An 18,093-nucleotide genomic window follows, 5' to 3' on the forward strand; every position below is an offset into this window, starting at 1 on the left:
CGAAAGTCTGCTGTAAAGTCTGTCGGACCAGTCCGGTCGAAAAGTCCGCCGTGTGTACACGGCATAAGAGTAACAGGCATTTGCTGTAATTGCTGGAAATGTTCTCAGCCTGTAAAAAATAAAACAAATGCAGCTAGCACATCTAAGGACTGATAAGCTACAATATATGTTATGTTTGTTTTTGGGTTTACATATGCTTTAAACAGGGGCTGACTGGCAACTTTTGGTCCAGGGGGCAAGTACAACCCAGAGGCTTTCAAATCAATACATATGTGGTTGGGGAGGCCCTAGTTCCCCAGGCTACCTACAGGGCTTAAACATATGCCATAGTCATAACTATTTCTTTTTGCCCACTGATATTCTAATGTTGAATCCTAACTGCTGGGGCTGGTCTTAGGTAGCAGTTGAAGCCCTATGTTCAGCCTGCACATCAGATGCAGACACCTCCCAGGGTACACAACAGTTGATCTGAAGATAAATACTAGCCTTACCCACTTTTTAAGACCTGACAGGTTATCTTTAAATGCAACAATATTTAATTTAGTCAGCACACAACAAAAAAATGAGTAAAAGACATTCATAGAAAGATTCCAATACTTGTCATTATGAAAAAGAGGTTTAGGTATTGCATTATTTAAACTAGCAGTGCTAACAGTCAATAAAGATCACAACACATTCTTCTGTACATATTCATTCACTATCAAAGATCTAATTATTTAGTATTAAAGAAAAACAAGTGATAATGGTTTAATACCAATCAATCATATATGTATAATAATAAATTAATTGATTGTTTCAGGAGACAATTCGAGTTCATAAAAAAAAGAGAAAAAAACAAAACAAATTTGATTGCATTGTGAACAGAAAAATAAGTGTATAGTTATTTTGTTCTATAGGTAGACACAAACTATTTTTTTTCCTGAGACTTTACATTTTCATTCTCTTTGTTCTGTAAAACTATTGCACAGTTACTTTGAGTCTAACTCCAGGCACATTCAAAATAAAAAATTATCTCCACAATGCCTCCACCTATGGAGTATCTGTTGCTCTTTTTTTTAGGGGATAGGTTAGCATACACTAATATTTACTTTACACCATGGTCCACTCAGTGATAGAAAGTAGGAGGGCATCCCTACTAGAGGCCACATCCCGTCCTGAAGATGTGGTCATTCGTCCACTGATTACAGGTGTGGCGACATCCATGAGAAGGTGCTTGAAAAAACAGGTCAGACATTAGCATGCAGAGAAAGAGTAGCTTTGGTGGACCAGTTATCAGCGGTGTAGTGTAAGGTCAGTAGTACTGTACGTTAGCTACCCCCTAGAAAAAACAAGCAATACATTCTTTATTGGGGAAGGTGGATTTAATATCTAGCTATGTTTTATTATGACTGGGGTAAAGCTTTAATTCTGCTATATGTAGAAACAGGTTTTTCATTAACTATATATATATACTCCACTGAACTATTCTCAGTAGAACGGGGTTGGAAGACTTACTGGGATAACTATTAAAGCCTGCGACAATGGGCTTTGTTCACATCAAAGTTGCTTCTCTCTCCATGAAAGATGTATGGGATACAAAAGCGGTTTTAAGCAGGCCATATGCACCTGTCAATGAACTCCAGATGATATCAGCAGTATCTCAAACTGATGTAAAAAGCAAGCTCATCGACACAGACCCTCACTTACTCTTATTCCTCCATTACCATAAAGTGTTCATTTCAAAGCTTTGCGTCAGGTAGTTCTTCATCCAGCCACTCTGCCTGGGAGGAGTGTGTATCAGAGAATTCTGTTATTCAAGGCATTGGGAAAATCCTCTGATTTTGAGCCCAGGCAAAATGACCAGAAGGTGAAACTGTTCTGTGCATGATTGTTGCAATTGTAAGTATGCTATATTTAAATGTGTTATGTCCTAGCTGACCTTGGGTATGGCTATATCCTTTGATACTTTATGCATGCCTTAGATTATAACTAGCATAGAATAAATGCCTGAATATTCCAAAGGACACAAGCATAACTATCATCAATTGGCAGACATGTGAATTTAGAAAAATTCCATGCCACTATGAATATTTGGCATAAGCATACTATAGGGTATATAGAAAAATGCCTAAACAGGTAACTGAAAGTAAACTGTAAGGGTATAGCCTGTTTTATTCTATAAGCAGAAAATATATTGTAGTGCACAATTATTGTCTCTTGTTCTTGTATAGAATATGCTTGATTATGGTCAGGAAAATAAAATTATGTGGCAGTTTAGCCTACGTCTATACTACAGTGTATGTTTAGTGTAAAATGCTGCAGTCTCTCTTTTGTCAAGCCATATAAGAGCAGCACATTGTGCTGCTGTGCCACAGCTACAAGTCTTTGCCGAGCAGTTCAATCTCATCCAACACGAAGTCCATATCTTCACGGCTCACTTGGGGGCTGATGACAATGTGGCGGAAGAAGTTGACTTTGTCACGGTGTGGTTGATATCCCACCATCATGCTTCCTTTTCTCATCATCCTTTCTTTAATTATGGGTGCAACCTGCAAAAAAATAATAACACATTTAAAAAAAAGGGAAAACAAACATCTATTTCACAAGTTTTTGTTCTGCATCTGAGTTTAGGGTCTCAAAGACCAGTCTGTACCATATTGATAATGGAGGTCAATGTTGGGTAGAGAGAGGAAGATTAAATCAACCCAACCACTAGTTTCTCGTATATGTAAGAAAACCTGGCAATAAGATTTATAAAAATTACTTTCCAGTTCTGCCCTTATACTGCATCCAATATAAAGGGCTCATGTTGCTAGATTCTACATGTATTTATATTACACTATGGAAAATGCAAAAGGAACACCAGAATGCCTCTTGATGATGTAAGAATAGTGGTGCTTTATGTCTGAGAATGGACCCTAGGATCTCAGCTGAGAGATCTAATATGATAATATCTACCTTAAGCTAGTGTGATCACAGTTTACCTATAGCAAACCATTTCTGGGTGGACATGGTAATTTGCAAAAGCAGTTTAAAGAGGAAGTAAACTTCCTTTACTGAATTGTACCTATAGGTAAGCCTAAAATAAGGCTTACCTATAGGTAGTGTAAATATCTCCTAAAAATGTACTGTTTAGGAGATATTTACATTACATGCAGCCAGTAACATCCCTGGTACATGCGCTCTGAAGGAACGGCCATCCGTGCCATTTGTTCAGAGCCCTGTGCTGTGAACGGCGGCTTCTGCATGCATGTGCGAGTGTGATGTCATCGCAGCTCCGGACAGTCACAGACAGAGCTGCAGCCCCCGAACCCAGAAGCAAGACGGGTGAAGATGGGAGCCCCTGCAGCGCTGACATTACGGCACTGGAACAGCTTCATTTTAAGGTAAGTTTAACATAATGTGCTAGTATGCAATACATGTGTCAGAAGAGCTCTGGTTCCAATGATGCTAGACCCAGATCAGATGCCACTGACTCTGATTATACCCTGCCGCTCTAGCATCATTGAAGCTCTTCTGACACATTTGACATCTCTGTGTTCTCTCCCTTTGGGCTCCTGGCTGATCACCTGTAAGCATTTCCAATACTCAGGCTCAACATAGGCTACTTTTATGTAACTGATACTATGCTTTATAAGGAATAAATTACAAACATTTTACTTAACTCAATAGCCAGATGAGTATGGGGTAAAGAGAAGGATGGGATTACCATTAACATGTTACTTTGCTGTACATGGGAAAAGCATAGGCTCAATTAAAAAAATCATCCTGCATTGTCAACTCCCCCAGATGATTTCAAGAAAGGCAAAGGAGCCTTATAAAGAAAAAAAAAACTCCTGCTTCATAAAAAAAAGTCTGATATGCCTCGATTTTCATTTCTATGCATGTGTACATGTATGTGTGTATTTATGTATGCACATACAGTATCTCACAAAAGTGAGTACAGCACTCACATTTTTGTAAATATTTTATTACATCTTTTCATGTGACAACACTGAAGAAATGACACTTTGCTACAATGTAAAGTAGTGAGTGTACAGCTTGTATAACAGTGCAAATTTTCTGTCCCCTCAAAATAACTCAACACACAGCCATTATTGTCTAAACTGCTGGCAACAAAAATTAGTACACCCCTAAGTGAAAATGTCCAAATTAGGCCCAATTAGCCATTTTCCCTCCCCGGTGTCATGTGACTCGTTAGTGTTACAAGGACTTAGATGTGAATGGGGAGCAAGTGTCTTAAATTTGGGGTTATCGCTCTCAATCTCTCATACTGGTTACTGGAAGTTCAACATGACACCTCTTGGCAAAGAACTCTCTGAGGTGAGCTGCAGCACAGTGGCCAAGACAATACAGCGGTTTAACAGGACAGTTCCACTCAGAACAGGCCTCGCAATGGTCGACCAAAGAAGTTAAGTGCACATGCTCAGTGTCATATTCAGAAGTTTTCTTTAGGAAATAGACGTATGAGTGCTGCCAGCATTGCTGTAGAGGTTGAAGGGGTGGGGGGTCAGCCTGTCAGTGCTCAGACCATATGCTGCACACTGCATCAAATTGGTCTGCATGGCTGTCGTCCCAGAAGGAAGCTTTTTCTAAAGATGATGCACAAGAAAGCCCACAATTTGCTGAAAACAAGCAGGCTAAGGACATGGTTTACTGGAACCATGTCCTGTGGTCTGATGAGACCAAGATAAACTTGTTTGGTTCAGATGGTGTCAAGCGTGTGGCGGCAACCAGGTGAGGGGTACAAAGACAAGTGTGTCTTGCTTACAGTCAAGCATGGTGGTGGGAGTGTCATGGTCTGGGCTTGCATGAGTGCTACAGGCACCGGGAAACTACAGTTCATTGAGGGAACCATGAATGCCTACATGTATTGTGGCATACTGAAGCAGAGCATGATCCCCTCCCTTCAGAGACAGACGCAGGGCTTTATTCCAACATGATAACGACCCAAAATACACCTCCAAGACAACCACTGGCTTGCTAAAGAAGCTGAGGGTAAAGGTGATGGACTGGCCAAGCATGTCTCCAGACCTAAACCCTATTGAGCATCTGTGGGGCATCCTCAAAAGGAAGGCGGAGAAGCGCAAGGTCTCTAACATCCACCAGCTCTGTGATGTCATCCTGGAGGAGTGGAAGAGGACTCCAGTGGCAACCTGTGAAGCTCTGATGAACTCCATGCCCAAGTGGTGATAGGAAGGTGGGGTAGGGATTTTAGGTGGTGCAAAAAATATTGCCAAATATATTCAGTAAAAGGAGATTTATTTCTTATTTTGAGGAGCAAAACAAAAAAAAATATAAAAACAAATGACACAGGCATGTTCAATACTGATATTACGATGTTAGACAGGGGCATGGCGCAGACATCATGGCTCTGTCCTGAGTGGCTCTGTCACGAGTGATGCGCAGTTTCACCGACGCAGTTTAACGAAAGCAGGATAACTAAAGCTGCATGAACAACAGGAACTCTGCTCCACTCTGCAAGACGACAAGCAAACCACCTTTGAAATTTATTTTATATATATTCTCTATCCACTAACATGCTCCTTATTCTCTTCCTTCTCACATTGGTGTCTTCTATCCTCAAATTATCTTTACTCTACCCCTCCTCTCTTCCCTGCAGCATGCACATATCACCCTCACTCCTACCCTCTCCCTACTATGGCACCCATCATCTCCTGCAGTTGCTGCACCCACATGCTGACATAAACACCAGGGCCACTGGACACGTGCGCTCATGCACATCCCACTCCCACCTTGCCTTCCTCACCCTCCTCCTTCTCCTAGTCTCAGGTGACATTTCTCCTAATCCTGGTCCGCCATTTTCCAAATGCAAGCCACATATCCAATACCCCTCCCCCTCTGGCAACCACCGCAATCCACTTAGTTTAATTTCTATCCCCCTGCTTCCTCAAAGCAGCCCACCAATCTCATGTGCCCTTTGGAACGCCCGCTCCATTTGTAACAAGCTAACATCTGTACATGACCTCTTCATCTCTCATGGCTTGAACATACTCGCCATAACAGAAACCTGGCTTCAAAATTTTGACTCAGCTTCTCCTGCTGCCCTCTCCCATGGTGGTCTCCATTGGACTCACTCCTCCAGACCCAACAGACAGAAAGGAGGTGGAGTTGGCTTCCTTCTGTCCCCACAAAGCACCTTCCAAGTCCTTCCTGTCCCTCCCTCTCTATCCCTCTCTTCTTTCGAGATGCACTGTATTCGTCTGTTTTCTCCCATTTCTCTGAGGATTGCAGCAATTTATAGGCCTCCAGGACCGGTATTGCGCTTTCTTGATGACTTTGCTGCCTGGCTACCCTACTTTCTCTCCTCTGAAATACTCACCATTATTCTTGGTGACTTTAACATTCCTGTCAATGTTAACAGCCCAACTACAGCTAAACTTCTCAACTTAACCTCATCTTTTGACCTAACCCAATGGACACATACTTCCACTCACTCCAATGGTAATACCCTTGACCTTGTATTCTCCCATCTCTGCAACCCTGGCAACCTCACCAACACCCCCTTTCCTCTATCTGATCACAACCTCATTACTTTCACTGTATCCTTGCCTCCAACCACCCATCCCTCCAAGCAGCAAACAATTACTTGTAGAAACCTTCGCCACTTTAACCCTTCTCTTCTCTATTCTGCTACTGACCACCTATATGACATAATCTCTCCCCTGTCCTGTCCTGACCTGGCCACTTCTGTCTACAACAGTTCCCTCCCATCATCACTAGATGCACTTGCTCCTCTAACCACACGCAGAATTAGGCCCCGACTGTTACAACCCTGGCAAACTGACAACACTAGAAATCTCAAGAGACATTGCCGTGCTCTTGAACAACTGTGGCGTAAAACCAAATGCCTGCAAGACTTCACCATATATAAATCTGCCCTTCTAAAATACAATTCATGCCTCCATGCTGCCAAACAAGCCTACTTTGTCTCTCTTATTAATTCCTTGTCATCCAGTCCCTGTCGGCTCTTCTCAACCTTTAACTCTCTGCTTCGTCCACCACCCCCTCTACCCACTAACTCACTCACTGCCCAAGAGATTGCCAATCACTTCAAAGACAAGATCGATGCAATTCGTGAGGACATCTCCACTGTGCGTACGTCTTCCCCACCCATCATACCTTGCCCAGCAGCACATTCAACACTCTCCTCTTTTGAATTGGCTACTACGGAAGAGGTTACAAAAATTTTCTCGGATGCCCACCTAACCAATTGTCCCTTGGATCCTGTTCCCTCACAACTACTACGGTCACCCTCTTCTTCTATCCTATGCTCCCTCACCCACATCTTCAATCTCTCCCTTTCTAGTGGCATTTTCCCCTCCCCTCTAAAACATGCCCAGATCACTCCCATTCTTAAAAAGCCCTCACTGGACCCTACCGACATGAACAACTTAAGACCCATCTCATTACTCCCATTCACCTCTAAACTTCTAGAACGCTTAGTCTATAACCGTCTTAGCTCCTATCTCAATGAAAATAACCTTCTTGACCCCTTACAGTCTGGCTTTCGCTCGCAGCACTCCACGGAAACTACCTTACTAAAACTCACTAACGATTTACTAACTGCTAAAACCAACAGCCAGTACTCCATACTCCTACTACTTGACCTCTCTGCGGCCTTTGATACTGTTGACCACCCGCTCCTTCTCAATAAACTACATTCCCTTGGCCTCCGAGATTCTGCTCTATCCTGGTTCTCTGGCTATTTATCACAGCGTTCCTTCAGTGTCACCTACAACTCTATCTCCTCCTCTCCATTGCCCCTTTCTGTGGGGGTCCCCCAAGGCTCGGTCCTTGGACCCCTTCTCTTCTCTATCTACACCTCCTCCCTTGGTCACTTAATAACTGCCCACGGCTTCCAATACCACTTATACACTGATGACACCCAAATCTATCTGTCTACTCCTCACCTCACTCCTTCAGTCTCCTCTCGCATTACTAACTTACTAACTGACATATCAGCATGGATGTCGCACCACTTCCTTAAACGAAATCTCTCTAAAACTGAGCTATTAATATTCCCCCCCGCCCGTGCCCCCCTCCATGACTTTTCCATCAAAATCAACAATGCAACCATCAGTCCCTCCCCTCACGCCAGGGTACTAGGTGTAATCCTAGACTCTGACTTGTCATTTCAGCCTCAAATACAATCATTGTCAAAAGTTTGTACAATTCACCTCCGTAACATCTCTAAAATTTGCCCTTTTTTAACAAATGAAACCACCAAGCTCCTCATTCACTCCCTTGTTATCTCTTGCCTGACTATTGCAACTCCCTTCTCATTGGCCTACCGCTCCATAGGCTATCCCCCCTTCAGTCTATCATGAATGCTGCTGCCAGACTTATCCACCTTACCAACCGCTCAGTGTCTGCCAACCCTCTACTTCAATCCCTACACTGGCTCCCAATCACCCAGCGAATTAAATTCAAAATTCTAACCACAACATACAAAGCCATTCACAACTCTGCCCCAAGCTACATCACTAATCTTGTCTCCAAATATCACCCAAATCGACCTCTCCGCTCTTCTCAAGACCTCCTGCTTTCAAGCTCTCTCATCTCCTCCTCCCATGCTCGTCTCCAGGATTTCTCCAGAGCCTCTCCCATCCTCTGGAACTCGCTACCTCCATCTATCCGGCTATCCCCTACTCTTGCTACCTTCAGGCAATCCCTGAAAACTCATCTCTTCAGGAAAGCCTATCACGTCTCCAACTAATCTACCACTTCCACCAGCTCATTCCCCACAGTTACAACCTTTTGTACTACCTGCCCCACCCTATTAGATTGTAAGCTCTTCTGAGCAGGGCCCTCTTAATCCTATTGTATTGTATTGTATTGTATTATAACTGTATTGTCTCCCTTTTATATTGTAAAGCGCTGCGTAAACTGTTGGCGCTATATAAATCCTGAATAATAATAATAATAAACAGGACAGCATGATAAAAAATCCCGACATGTTTCGCCCATAGATCAGGCTTCTTCAGGGAAGCTGTCTTTTGGAGGTACAGGCCTTCTAAAATAGACAACAAGTAACAAACAACATATACAAGAAAAAAATAGTAAGTGACTGAATACTAATAGAAGATATATGTGCATATTACATATTTTTGAAAAGTTGAGGTGAAGGCAAAATATGAAAAACATAAAATGTACACAATAATCAGATATGCACCTGTGTCTCCACTCCCAGGGCAATGCTTCTAGCCCAGTTCACCCAGAAAATGGGGGCGAAGGTCCCACCGCCGTCTCCTAAGAGGCTAACAATGCAAGTCGGGACCACAAGCAACTGGGGGTCACAGAGGGAACAAAAGGACCAGCTAAAAACAGTATACAATGGGTCAAATAAGTGAAAAAGAGGAGTATATAGTAATAATATTATATCGATTTAATAAAGAGAAAAATAAACTTACAAGATGGACCCAAAAGGAACTTGAAAACCAAGGGACTTGGAAAGGCTACATAACAGCACTGAAGGTACTCATCAGGCTAATACAGGCAAAAAAAGGGAGGACAAACAGGCAATTGGTTATCCAGAAGGGCAACCAGCCAATCAAACAAAAATAATAAAGCACCAAAAGAGATGGTCAGAAGGAACCTGGGCAGTCAAAGAAGGGGGTAGCCTGGCGCCAAATCATGTCAGTTGGGGGTTTGTGCTATTATCTAGCTGTACTTTCCACGACCAATTACCTGTTCATCCATGCCCAAGTGGGTTAAGGCAGTGCTGAAAAATAATGGTGGCCACACAAAATATTGACACTTTGGGCCCAATTTGGACAGTTTTACTTAAGGGTGTACTCACTTTTGTTACCAGCAGTTTAGACATTAATTGGCTGTGTGTTGAATTATTTTGAGGGGACAGCAAATTTACACTGTTATACAAGCTGTACATTCACTAATTTACATTATAGCAAATAGCAAATATAGCAAATGGTTCACACCAGAACATGCGAACAGGCAAAAAGTTCTAGGGAACATGCTAACCCTAATAAAGTCTATGTGACACGAACATGAAAAATCAAAAGTGCTCATTTTAAAGGTTTATATGCAAGTTATTGCCATAAAAAGTGTATGGGGACCTGTACTGCCCTAGGGGACATGTATAAATGCAGGAAATATTTTTTAAAACAACCGTTTTTTCAGGAGCAGTGACTTTAATAATGGTTAAAGTTAAACAATAAAAATGAAATATTCCTTTAAATATCGTGCCTGGGGGGTCCCTAATCTGCCTGTAAAGTGGCGCATCTGTGCAATGTGTAGAACAGTGCCTCAGCAAAATTACATTTCTAAAGGAAAAAATGCAATCTAAACTTGCTTGTAGCTGTAATGTATTGCTGCCTTCCGGCAATATAGATGAAAAATCAAGGAAAAAATAGATGTGGATCCCCCCCCATACCATACCTGGCCCTAGGGTCGTATATATACTTTAAACTTCACTAACTAACCTGCCTAATCTAGCTCAAGTTCTCGCAATCTCCAAGTTATCACACTACATACAGCCACCGTGTAAGCAGTCTTATTGTCATGTACCTTTTCCCAGGCCAAGATGCTGAGAGAGGCTTCCCTTGTGGCTAAGCGCAGTATACCCCTGAAGGTGGTACAGGAGGTATAGGGCTCAAAGAAGCACAGGTTGCCAGCAAGTTGAGAAGGCTTGAGCTGATGAACACTTGGAGACTTTGCTTGAGAAGATGACAAGGAGTATTCTGGACACTAGTAAAAGCCTGGCTGAGGGTAGAACACATGAAAGCAGATTGGAGGCTGTGGTGAGGGCAGCTGAGGGTCAACCACAGGTAAGTGATAAGCAAAGTCCGTGAGCCAAGCCAGGGGTCAAACACTGGTAATCAGGCAGGTGCAAGTATAACAAAGTCCGTGAGCCAAGCCGGGGGTCAAACACTGGTAAGGAGATCAGGGCAGGTCAGGAGGCAAGCTGAGGTCACAACAGGAATCACTTGAAAGTATAACACAGGTTCAGGAACAGGGAAGAGCTGAAGACAATCCAGCAACTTGGGTCAGACAGAGGAAGCCTTTTATAGGCCAGCAGGGGGAACATGATGCGCCTATGGCGCCCATTTCTTCTACTGGCAAGATTGCCAGTACTTCCACGGCCTATTCCCTGACAGTATTTCTCTAACACTTATATTGTGGGGCGTGGACTTAGCCCCCTGAGCCATGATTGGCCAAAGGCACCCTGCCTTTGGCTAATCATGGCTCTCACAGCAGAACATGCCGTAGATGGCCAAAGCATGCAGGTCAGGTGCATGCTTTGGCCAATCAGCAGCTGTCAATGCACTGCGACCTCGCAGTGCATTATGAGGAGATCGAATTTGTCGCAAACGCCCCATATGTTCAGTTCGTCTGCGAACAAATGAACACCCGATGTTCGAGTCGAACTAACGATCGATTCAAACATCGGGACCATCTCTAGTAGCAAAGTGTCATTTCTTCAGTGTTGTTACATGAAAAGATATAATAAAATATTTACAAAAATGTGAGGGGTTTACTCACTTTTGTGAGATACTGTATATACAGTATATATGTATGTTGTCCATGGTTTTCTATGATTGTCAGACTTATGATTATACCAGTCTCATTTACATTGTACATTGTACTATACTTACAATATATTGTGTTTTGTTGTAGCCCTGATGCTGAGTTTTTCTGACCCCCCCCCCCCCCACACCCCCAAAACACATTGGCTGATTTTTGGTGTAAACCAGTAAATAAAATTTGACTCTTGTATGCTTTGGTCTGACTCTTCTTCCATTGGTACATTTTTTTTTCTCATAACTAGCAGAACCTGCAAAGGGTATTTTCTAGAAAGCCAGAGATCCTCAAAACCAGGAACTTTAGAAAAACCTTGGCTTTTTACTGCCAATCATCTGTTAAAGGGGTTGTAAATGTTCGTTTCTTTTTAAGTAACAAACATGCCATACATACCTCCTCTGTGCAAGGGTTTTGCACAGAGCGGCCCGATCCTCCTTTTCTGGGGTCCCTCAGCAGCGCTCCTGGCTCCTCCTTTTCGAGTGCCCCCACAGAGAGCCGCAATCCATGGGGGCACTCCTGCGGGGCGGGCTCCCGTGTCCTACTTCTGCGTCCATTGACACAGACAGCAAGACTTGGCCCCGCCCCTGGCTCCCGTGTCACTGGATTTGATTGACAACAGCGGGAGCCAATGGCTCTTGCTGCTATTAATCTATCCAATGAGGGCCAGAGACAGCCGCTGGAGCTACTGGGCTCATCCCCGTCATGGGAAAGATCGGGTTCAGCTAAGTAAAAGGGGGGCTCTGGGGGGCTGCTGCATGACAGGAGGTTTTTCACCTTAATGCATTGAATGCATTAAGGTGAAAAACCTTGAGGGTTTACAACCCCTTCAATGTCTCCCTATTGGTGCATTACCATGGTGGAAAGTCTCATGATCACTAGTGAGATATGGGAGGAAAAAAAATGGGGGGGGGTCAATCTTAACTTCAGTTCCCAAAGATATGATCTGCATAATGAACTTTTGAGGTTCTGAAATTTGTACTTTGCCCCTGCATTTCACTGTTTTCTGTCAATCTGTACAAATTCACTTGTAAAAAGCTTACTTCCTGACCCCTAGATCAACACTCTGTGCTTTTATAAATATCATTATGTTTTTGTTGATGTAGCAATCAGACAATAAATCCACTTTTACCACAACCAAAAAGACTTCAGTGGGCGCAGATTTCCAGAAGCATCACTAGAACCAAAATACTCATTTACTATGCTGCTGCTTGGTGTTTATTGCCAGTGTTGATTGTAAAAGTCATTTTAAGGGAAAAAAAAGAATATAATAACATACAGCTATATATACAATTGTAAAGAGCTTACAAAAAAATAATAATCAATTAAGCAATACCCAGCATTTCAAACCTCTAGATTAATTAAAGAGACTGAGGTTTACATTATTTAAGAAGTGATTCAGAAATGACTAATAAGTTGATTGATAGATACTCAATAGTGGAATTTATAGAATTACCTATTTTGTTCAAAAATTTTTTCAAAAGCTAAGACCTAAAAATTTCACGAGAATTTGTGTCTTCTGCGATTTATAATAATACATTTTTACAAAGTAATGTTCAGTGTACTAGTCATTTATCACATGAGAAGTTGGCAGAAAATGCCTTGTATCATCATTAAGGAAAGCATGTTTAACACTTTAACCAACTTAAATTAGCTGATTCAGAAGCAGGTATTTAGTTAAGAGGATGTTTGCCCCAGGCTAACGAAAACCAAGGGAGTATTTTGTTATTTATGAATTCTTAAACTTGTACTTAAAATGTATGTAAACCATAACTGTGAACTGCTCTAATTTGCTCCCTTTTGATCTGCAAAATATACCATTGAAAATGTTTTGCAAAAAAAATGCCTATTGATCCAGTTACAAGTCTTGTGAGCTAATAACTTCCTCTGCTTTTTGCCTCTACTGACTGCTATCATCAGTTAACATTTTTTCCAGCTATTTTGGCAAACTACTGAACATCTCCCCCATGTTATAGAGAAGAGGAGAGGGGGAGGTGTTCTGCAGTCCTGTCCTAGAATGACAATACCGCTCCTCCATAGAAAAAGTACAATCAATGCATTGTCACCCATCGATGTGTGTTACTGGCAGGATCAGTGAAAAAGGAAATATAAAACCTGAAATAAACAAATTCAGCCATCACATCTGAGAATAGCTATTTATAAGACATATTTGCTCTTGGGTAAAAAATAAATAAATAATGGCCATGTGATAAATGGCTAAAAATTATGTCTCATGGGAATGTGGATTCCAACCATTCTGTTTTTACAGCTGCTGTGTATTTTTCCCTAATTTTTGCTATATTTAAAGAGAGGTGACGATAGATATAGATGAAAGTTTGTGTAAGATTGGGCCAGTTTGCTCAGAATGGCAAAATTCACACTTTGGGTCTACTAAGTAAACCAGTAAATTGGTCAAAATAGAAATTTACCCGTTCACCTGACCATTGTGCAGTGGACCCTCAAACCAACCAGAACAACAACAAAAAATAAACAAATAAATATTATTAATTATGCAAAAGTCTGTTTTCTAAGATCTGGAATTGGAAGATAAGAAATATTTTTAGTTTTCAGTCTGGCATTCAGGACCTCATTTTTTCTCTTGATATGAGGAGGACTAAAAATATCCATTTACCCATAACAGATATTTTTTTTTAGTTACCTGGTAGCTTCAGCATTTTGCTGCAGATATCTAGTCTTTTATTTCTAATATTCATTCTTCCTGAGGAAACGTAACTGTTTAAAATGCTTCAAGTCATTTTCCCACTGTATAATGTGGTTAACTGAGAGTACAGTATACTTATTATAATTTTATAAGAGAGTTTGATTACCTAACAATGCAAGTGAGCAGTGGTGATAATAGAACACAGTATACGGGGACATACTGTATGTAAAATTGCATCACAAGTTTATTCTGTATGTAGCCAAGTGCTGGGCTACAACAACATGGAGAAGGAGCATTTCTCTTTACTTGCTTCACTCCCTCTACCAAGATGCTGAAGTTGTGCTGCACTGTTCTCCAGCCAGTGGATTCTCCTCCTGCCAGTAAAAGAAGAGCTAAAGTAGATCATTACTCCAAATCTCTCCTCAGTGTTCGCGGCTGCGATGACCTCGGCCTCTTTTCCTCCTAAAATGCCGCAGGCCCATATTGTAACAATACTGAAGCCGGGTAAGGAGCCTACTTCTCCGGCCAATTATAGACCGATATCATTATTAAACACAGATGTTAAATTATACGCAAAAATCATAGCTCATAGACTGACCCATATCTTACCAATCCTAGTCAAGCCAGACCAAACAGAATTTGTTATCGGACGCCAGCCCTCCGATGCAACCAGAAGAGTCCTAGGCATAATCCAACATGCTGAGGCTGGTTGGGTGCCTTCTCTGCTATCTTTGAATGCGGAGAAGGATTTTCCGGACCTATACTATCCGCTATACTAGCCCTGTATTCATCACCTTCCACCAAGGTATTCACCTCCAACATGTTCCCCTGGTCCTTTCTGATCTCAAAAGGAACTAAACAAGGTTGCCCCTTATCCTCATCCATTTTCAACTTACTAATTGAACCCCTTGCAGAAGCAATAAGAGCAGCACCTCACATTACTGGTTTAAAGTTTCATCAAAACTCCCATGTTATAAATCTTTTTGCAGATAATATAATTATATTCCTAACAAACCCCAAAGCTTCACTGGCAGTAACCCATGACATTCTCACAGCTTTTAGTGTGCTATCTTACTACAAAGTTAACTTTACTAAGTCTTTATTGCTGGACTTCGATATAACCCTATTTTACGTAGCAAACTCCAATCTTCCTACCCATACACTTGGAGCACTAATGGAATCCCCTACGTAGGAATCCAGCTAGTATCTGATACTTGACAATTAGCAGATGTCAACTACTCCCCTCTTATCGATAAACTATCAAAAGATGCCCAAAGAATGTCTAAATGCGAATTATCCTGGACAGGCCGTCTCGCTTCTTTTAAAATAATAATGCTACCCCAGATATTGTACCTTTTCAGAACACTCCCTATACCTATCAAAAAGACACACCTGATGGCACTTAACACACTACTCAAGAAATTTGTGTGGCAGAGTATGTAGTTATCATATTCAGCTTCTTAAGCACAAATATGCTGGCAGGATGGGCATGATGGCGGTGTGGGCATGATGGACCCTCATGATTATTGGGTAGCAACTCACCTATCCCAGCAAAAAGATTGGTTCTTACCATCAAGAGACAAAAGGTGGGTTGATACTGAACAGTCATGGAGTCCTACACCCTCACTTAGAAACCTATTACTAGCCGACATATGGAAACCTAGGTCATTTAAAAATACTTACCTCTCCCCATCCAGGCCTCCCTGGTGGCATGGAGATAATTTTGTTCTCTGAATCCCCCTCAAGCACAAAAGACCTCTATACCTATCCCACTAAATATCTTACTTTCTTATTACTTTCTGTCCCCTGTATATTCCACAAATCCACTCCATACTTGAAATGGGAAGCAGACTTGGGGAAGTCCTTCACCATTTTTCAATAGCAATCAGCTTTCAAAGCTATCTACAGGGCCTCTAAATGCGCCAATCACTGGGAACTGTCACATAAAATTGCCCTAAGATGGTATCTTACCCCATATAGAATGTCTAAATATCTTGTTTCACAGTCCCCATCATGCTGGAGAGGATGCACGATAACAGATCACAAAAACCCACACATCGTGCCACAATCTAAAAAAATTCAAGAACAGATTAGAAACAAAGTAATGTACATGTATCAGTCTAGGAAGGGTTTCAAAGCCATTTCTAAGGCTTTGGAACTCCAGTGAACCACGGGGAGAGCCATTATCCACAAATGGAGATAATTTGGAACAGTGGTGAACCTAACCCGGAGTGGCCTGCCTACAAAAATTACTCCAAGAGCATGACGACGACTCATCCAGGAGGTCATAAAAGAACCCAGAACAACATCTAAAGAATTGCAGGCCTCACTTGCCTCAGGTAAGATCAGTGTTCATGATTCAACAATAAGAAAGAGACTGGGCAAAAATGGCATCCATGGAAGAGTTCCAAGACCAAAGCCACTGCTGACCAAAAAGAACACAAGGCTCATCTCACATTTACCAAAAAAAATCTTGATTATCCCCAAGACTTTTTGGCAAATATTCTGTGGACTGATGAGACAAAAATGTAACTTTTGGAAGGTGTGCGTCCCGTTACATCTGGCAAAAAACTAATACAGCATTTCATAACAAGAACATCATACCAACAGTCAGACATGGTGATGGTAACGTGATGGTCTTTGGCTGCTTTGCAGCTTCAGGACCTAGATGACTTACCATAATTGATGAAACCATGAATTCTTTTCTCTACCAGAAAATCCTGAAGGAGAATGTCCGGCCATCAGTTTGTGACCTCAAGCTCAAGTGCACTTGGGTTATGCAGCAGGACAATGATCCAAAACACAACAGCAAGTCCACCTCCAAATGGTTCAAACAAAGCAAAATTTAGGTTTTGGAGTGGCCTAGTCAAAGCCCAGACTTAAATCCAATTAAGATGCTGTATCATGACCTTACACAGGCCGTTCATGCTGGAAAACCCTCCAATGTGGCTGAATTAAAACAATTCTGCAAAGAAGAGTTGGCCAAAATTGCTCCACAGCAATCTGAAAGATTCATTGCCAACAATTGCAAACACTTGATTGCAGTTGTTGCCGCCAAGGGTGGCACAACCAGTTATTAGGTTTAGGGGGCAATTACTTTTTCACATAAAGCCAGGCAGATTTTGGACAGATTTTTTGCCTTAAGAAATGAAATCATCATTTAAAACCAAACTGCATTTTGTATTTACTCGGGTTATCTTTGTGTAATAATAAAATTTGTTTGATGATCTGAGTAATTTTTAGTGTGACAAATATGCAAAAAATAAAAATAAATCAGAAAGGGGACAAATACCTTTTCACACAACTTTATATATCTGAAAGAGAGCTGAAAACTGCCAACAGTGGCAAAGAATATAGGACGCTATCAACATACAAGATTGCTTCCAGGATTAACAGTTTTTTTGCACTAACAAAATGCTTTTAATGGTATATATTACAGATCAAAAAAGACCAAGTAAGACAAGTTTATTGGAAAAGTTCACAAATGCTTGAAAGTACACTCTTTTAATTAACAACATGTTTTAAATCTAAACTCTGGGTAAGGATAAAATCATCTCCCTGGCACCCCCTTCATGTGTTGAACATAAAATCAGAAGCTCCTATCAGAAGCTATTTTCTCTATTTTCGGTGTGATGTCATCACAGGGCTCATAAAGTTTACTCAGATGTGGCTATCAGGGGGTGAATCTGCAGGTTGGTATTGTGGGTGGTACTATGGACAAGAAGCGGGTACTCCCCTGTCATTCCCGTATGTAAGTAAATCAGCCAATTACAGTATGTAAAAGTTCCAGAGTGACCACACTCTTCTCTTATAATTTCATAGAAAATTCTGTATGATTTACATATTTTCAAAACACAGCAAGCAAAGACACAATGAGGGAGATTTACTAA

The 18,093-nt window shown here is 41.5% G+C and overlaps 1 protein-coding gene across 5 annotated transcripts in view; it reads right to left on the reverse strand.

Moving 5' to 3' along the window:
• Nucleotides 1–513: 513 nt before the first annotated feature.
• The window catches only part of GADL1 (glutamate decarboxylase like 1), a 464,941-nt gene continuing 447,361 nt past the window's right edge, over nt 514–18,093 (reverse strand). For all 5 annotated transcript variants that reach the window (XM_073630286.1, XM_073630284.1, XM_073630287.1 and 2 more), the window contains one exon: nt 514–2,528. In XM_073630286.1, the coding sequence (XP_073486387.1) occupies nt 2,355–2,528 (174 nt within the window). In that variant the 3' untranslated portion in view covers nt 514–2,354. The remainder of the gene's footprint in view (nt 2,529–18,093) is intronic.

The sequence above is a fragment of the Aquarana catesbeiana genome, linkage group LG05 (genome assembly GCF_042186555.1).
Source record: "Aquarana catesbeiana isolate 2022-GZ linkage group LG05, ASM4218655v1, whole genome shotgun sequence".
NCBI lineage: Eukaryota > Metazoa > Chordata > Amphibia > Anura > Ranidae > Aquarana > Aquarana catesbeiana.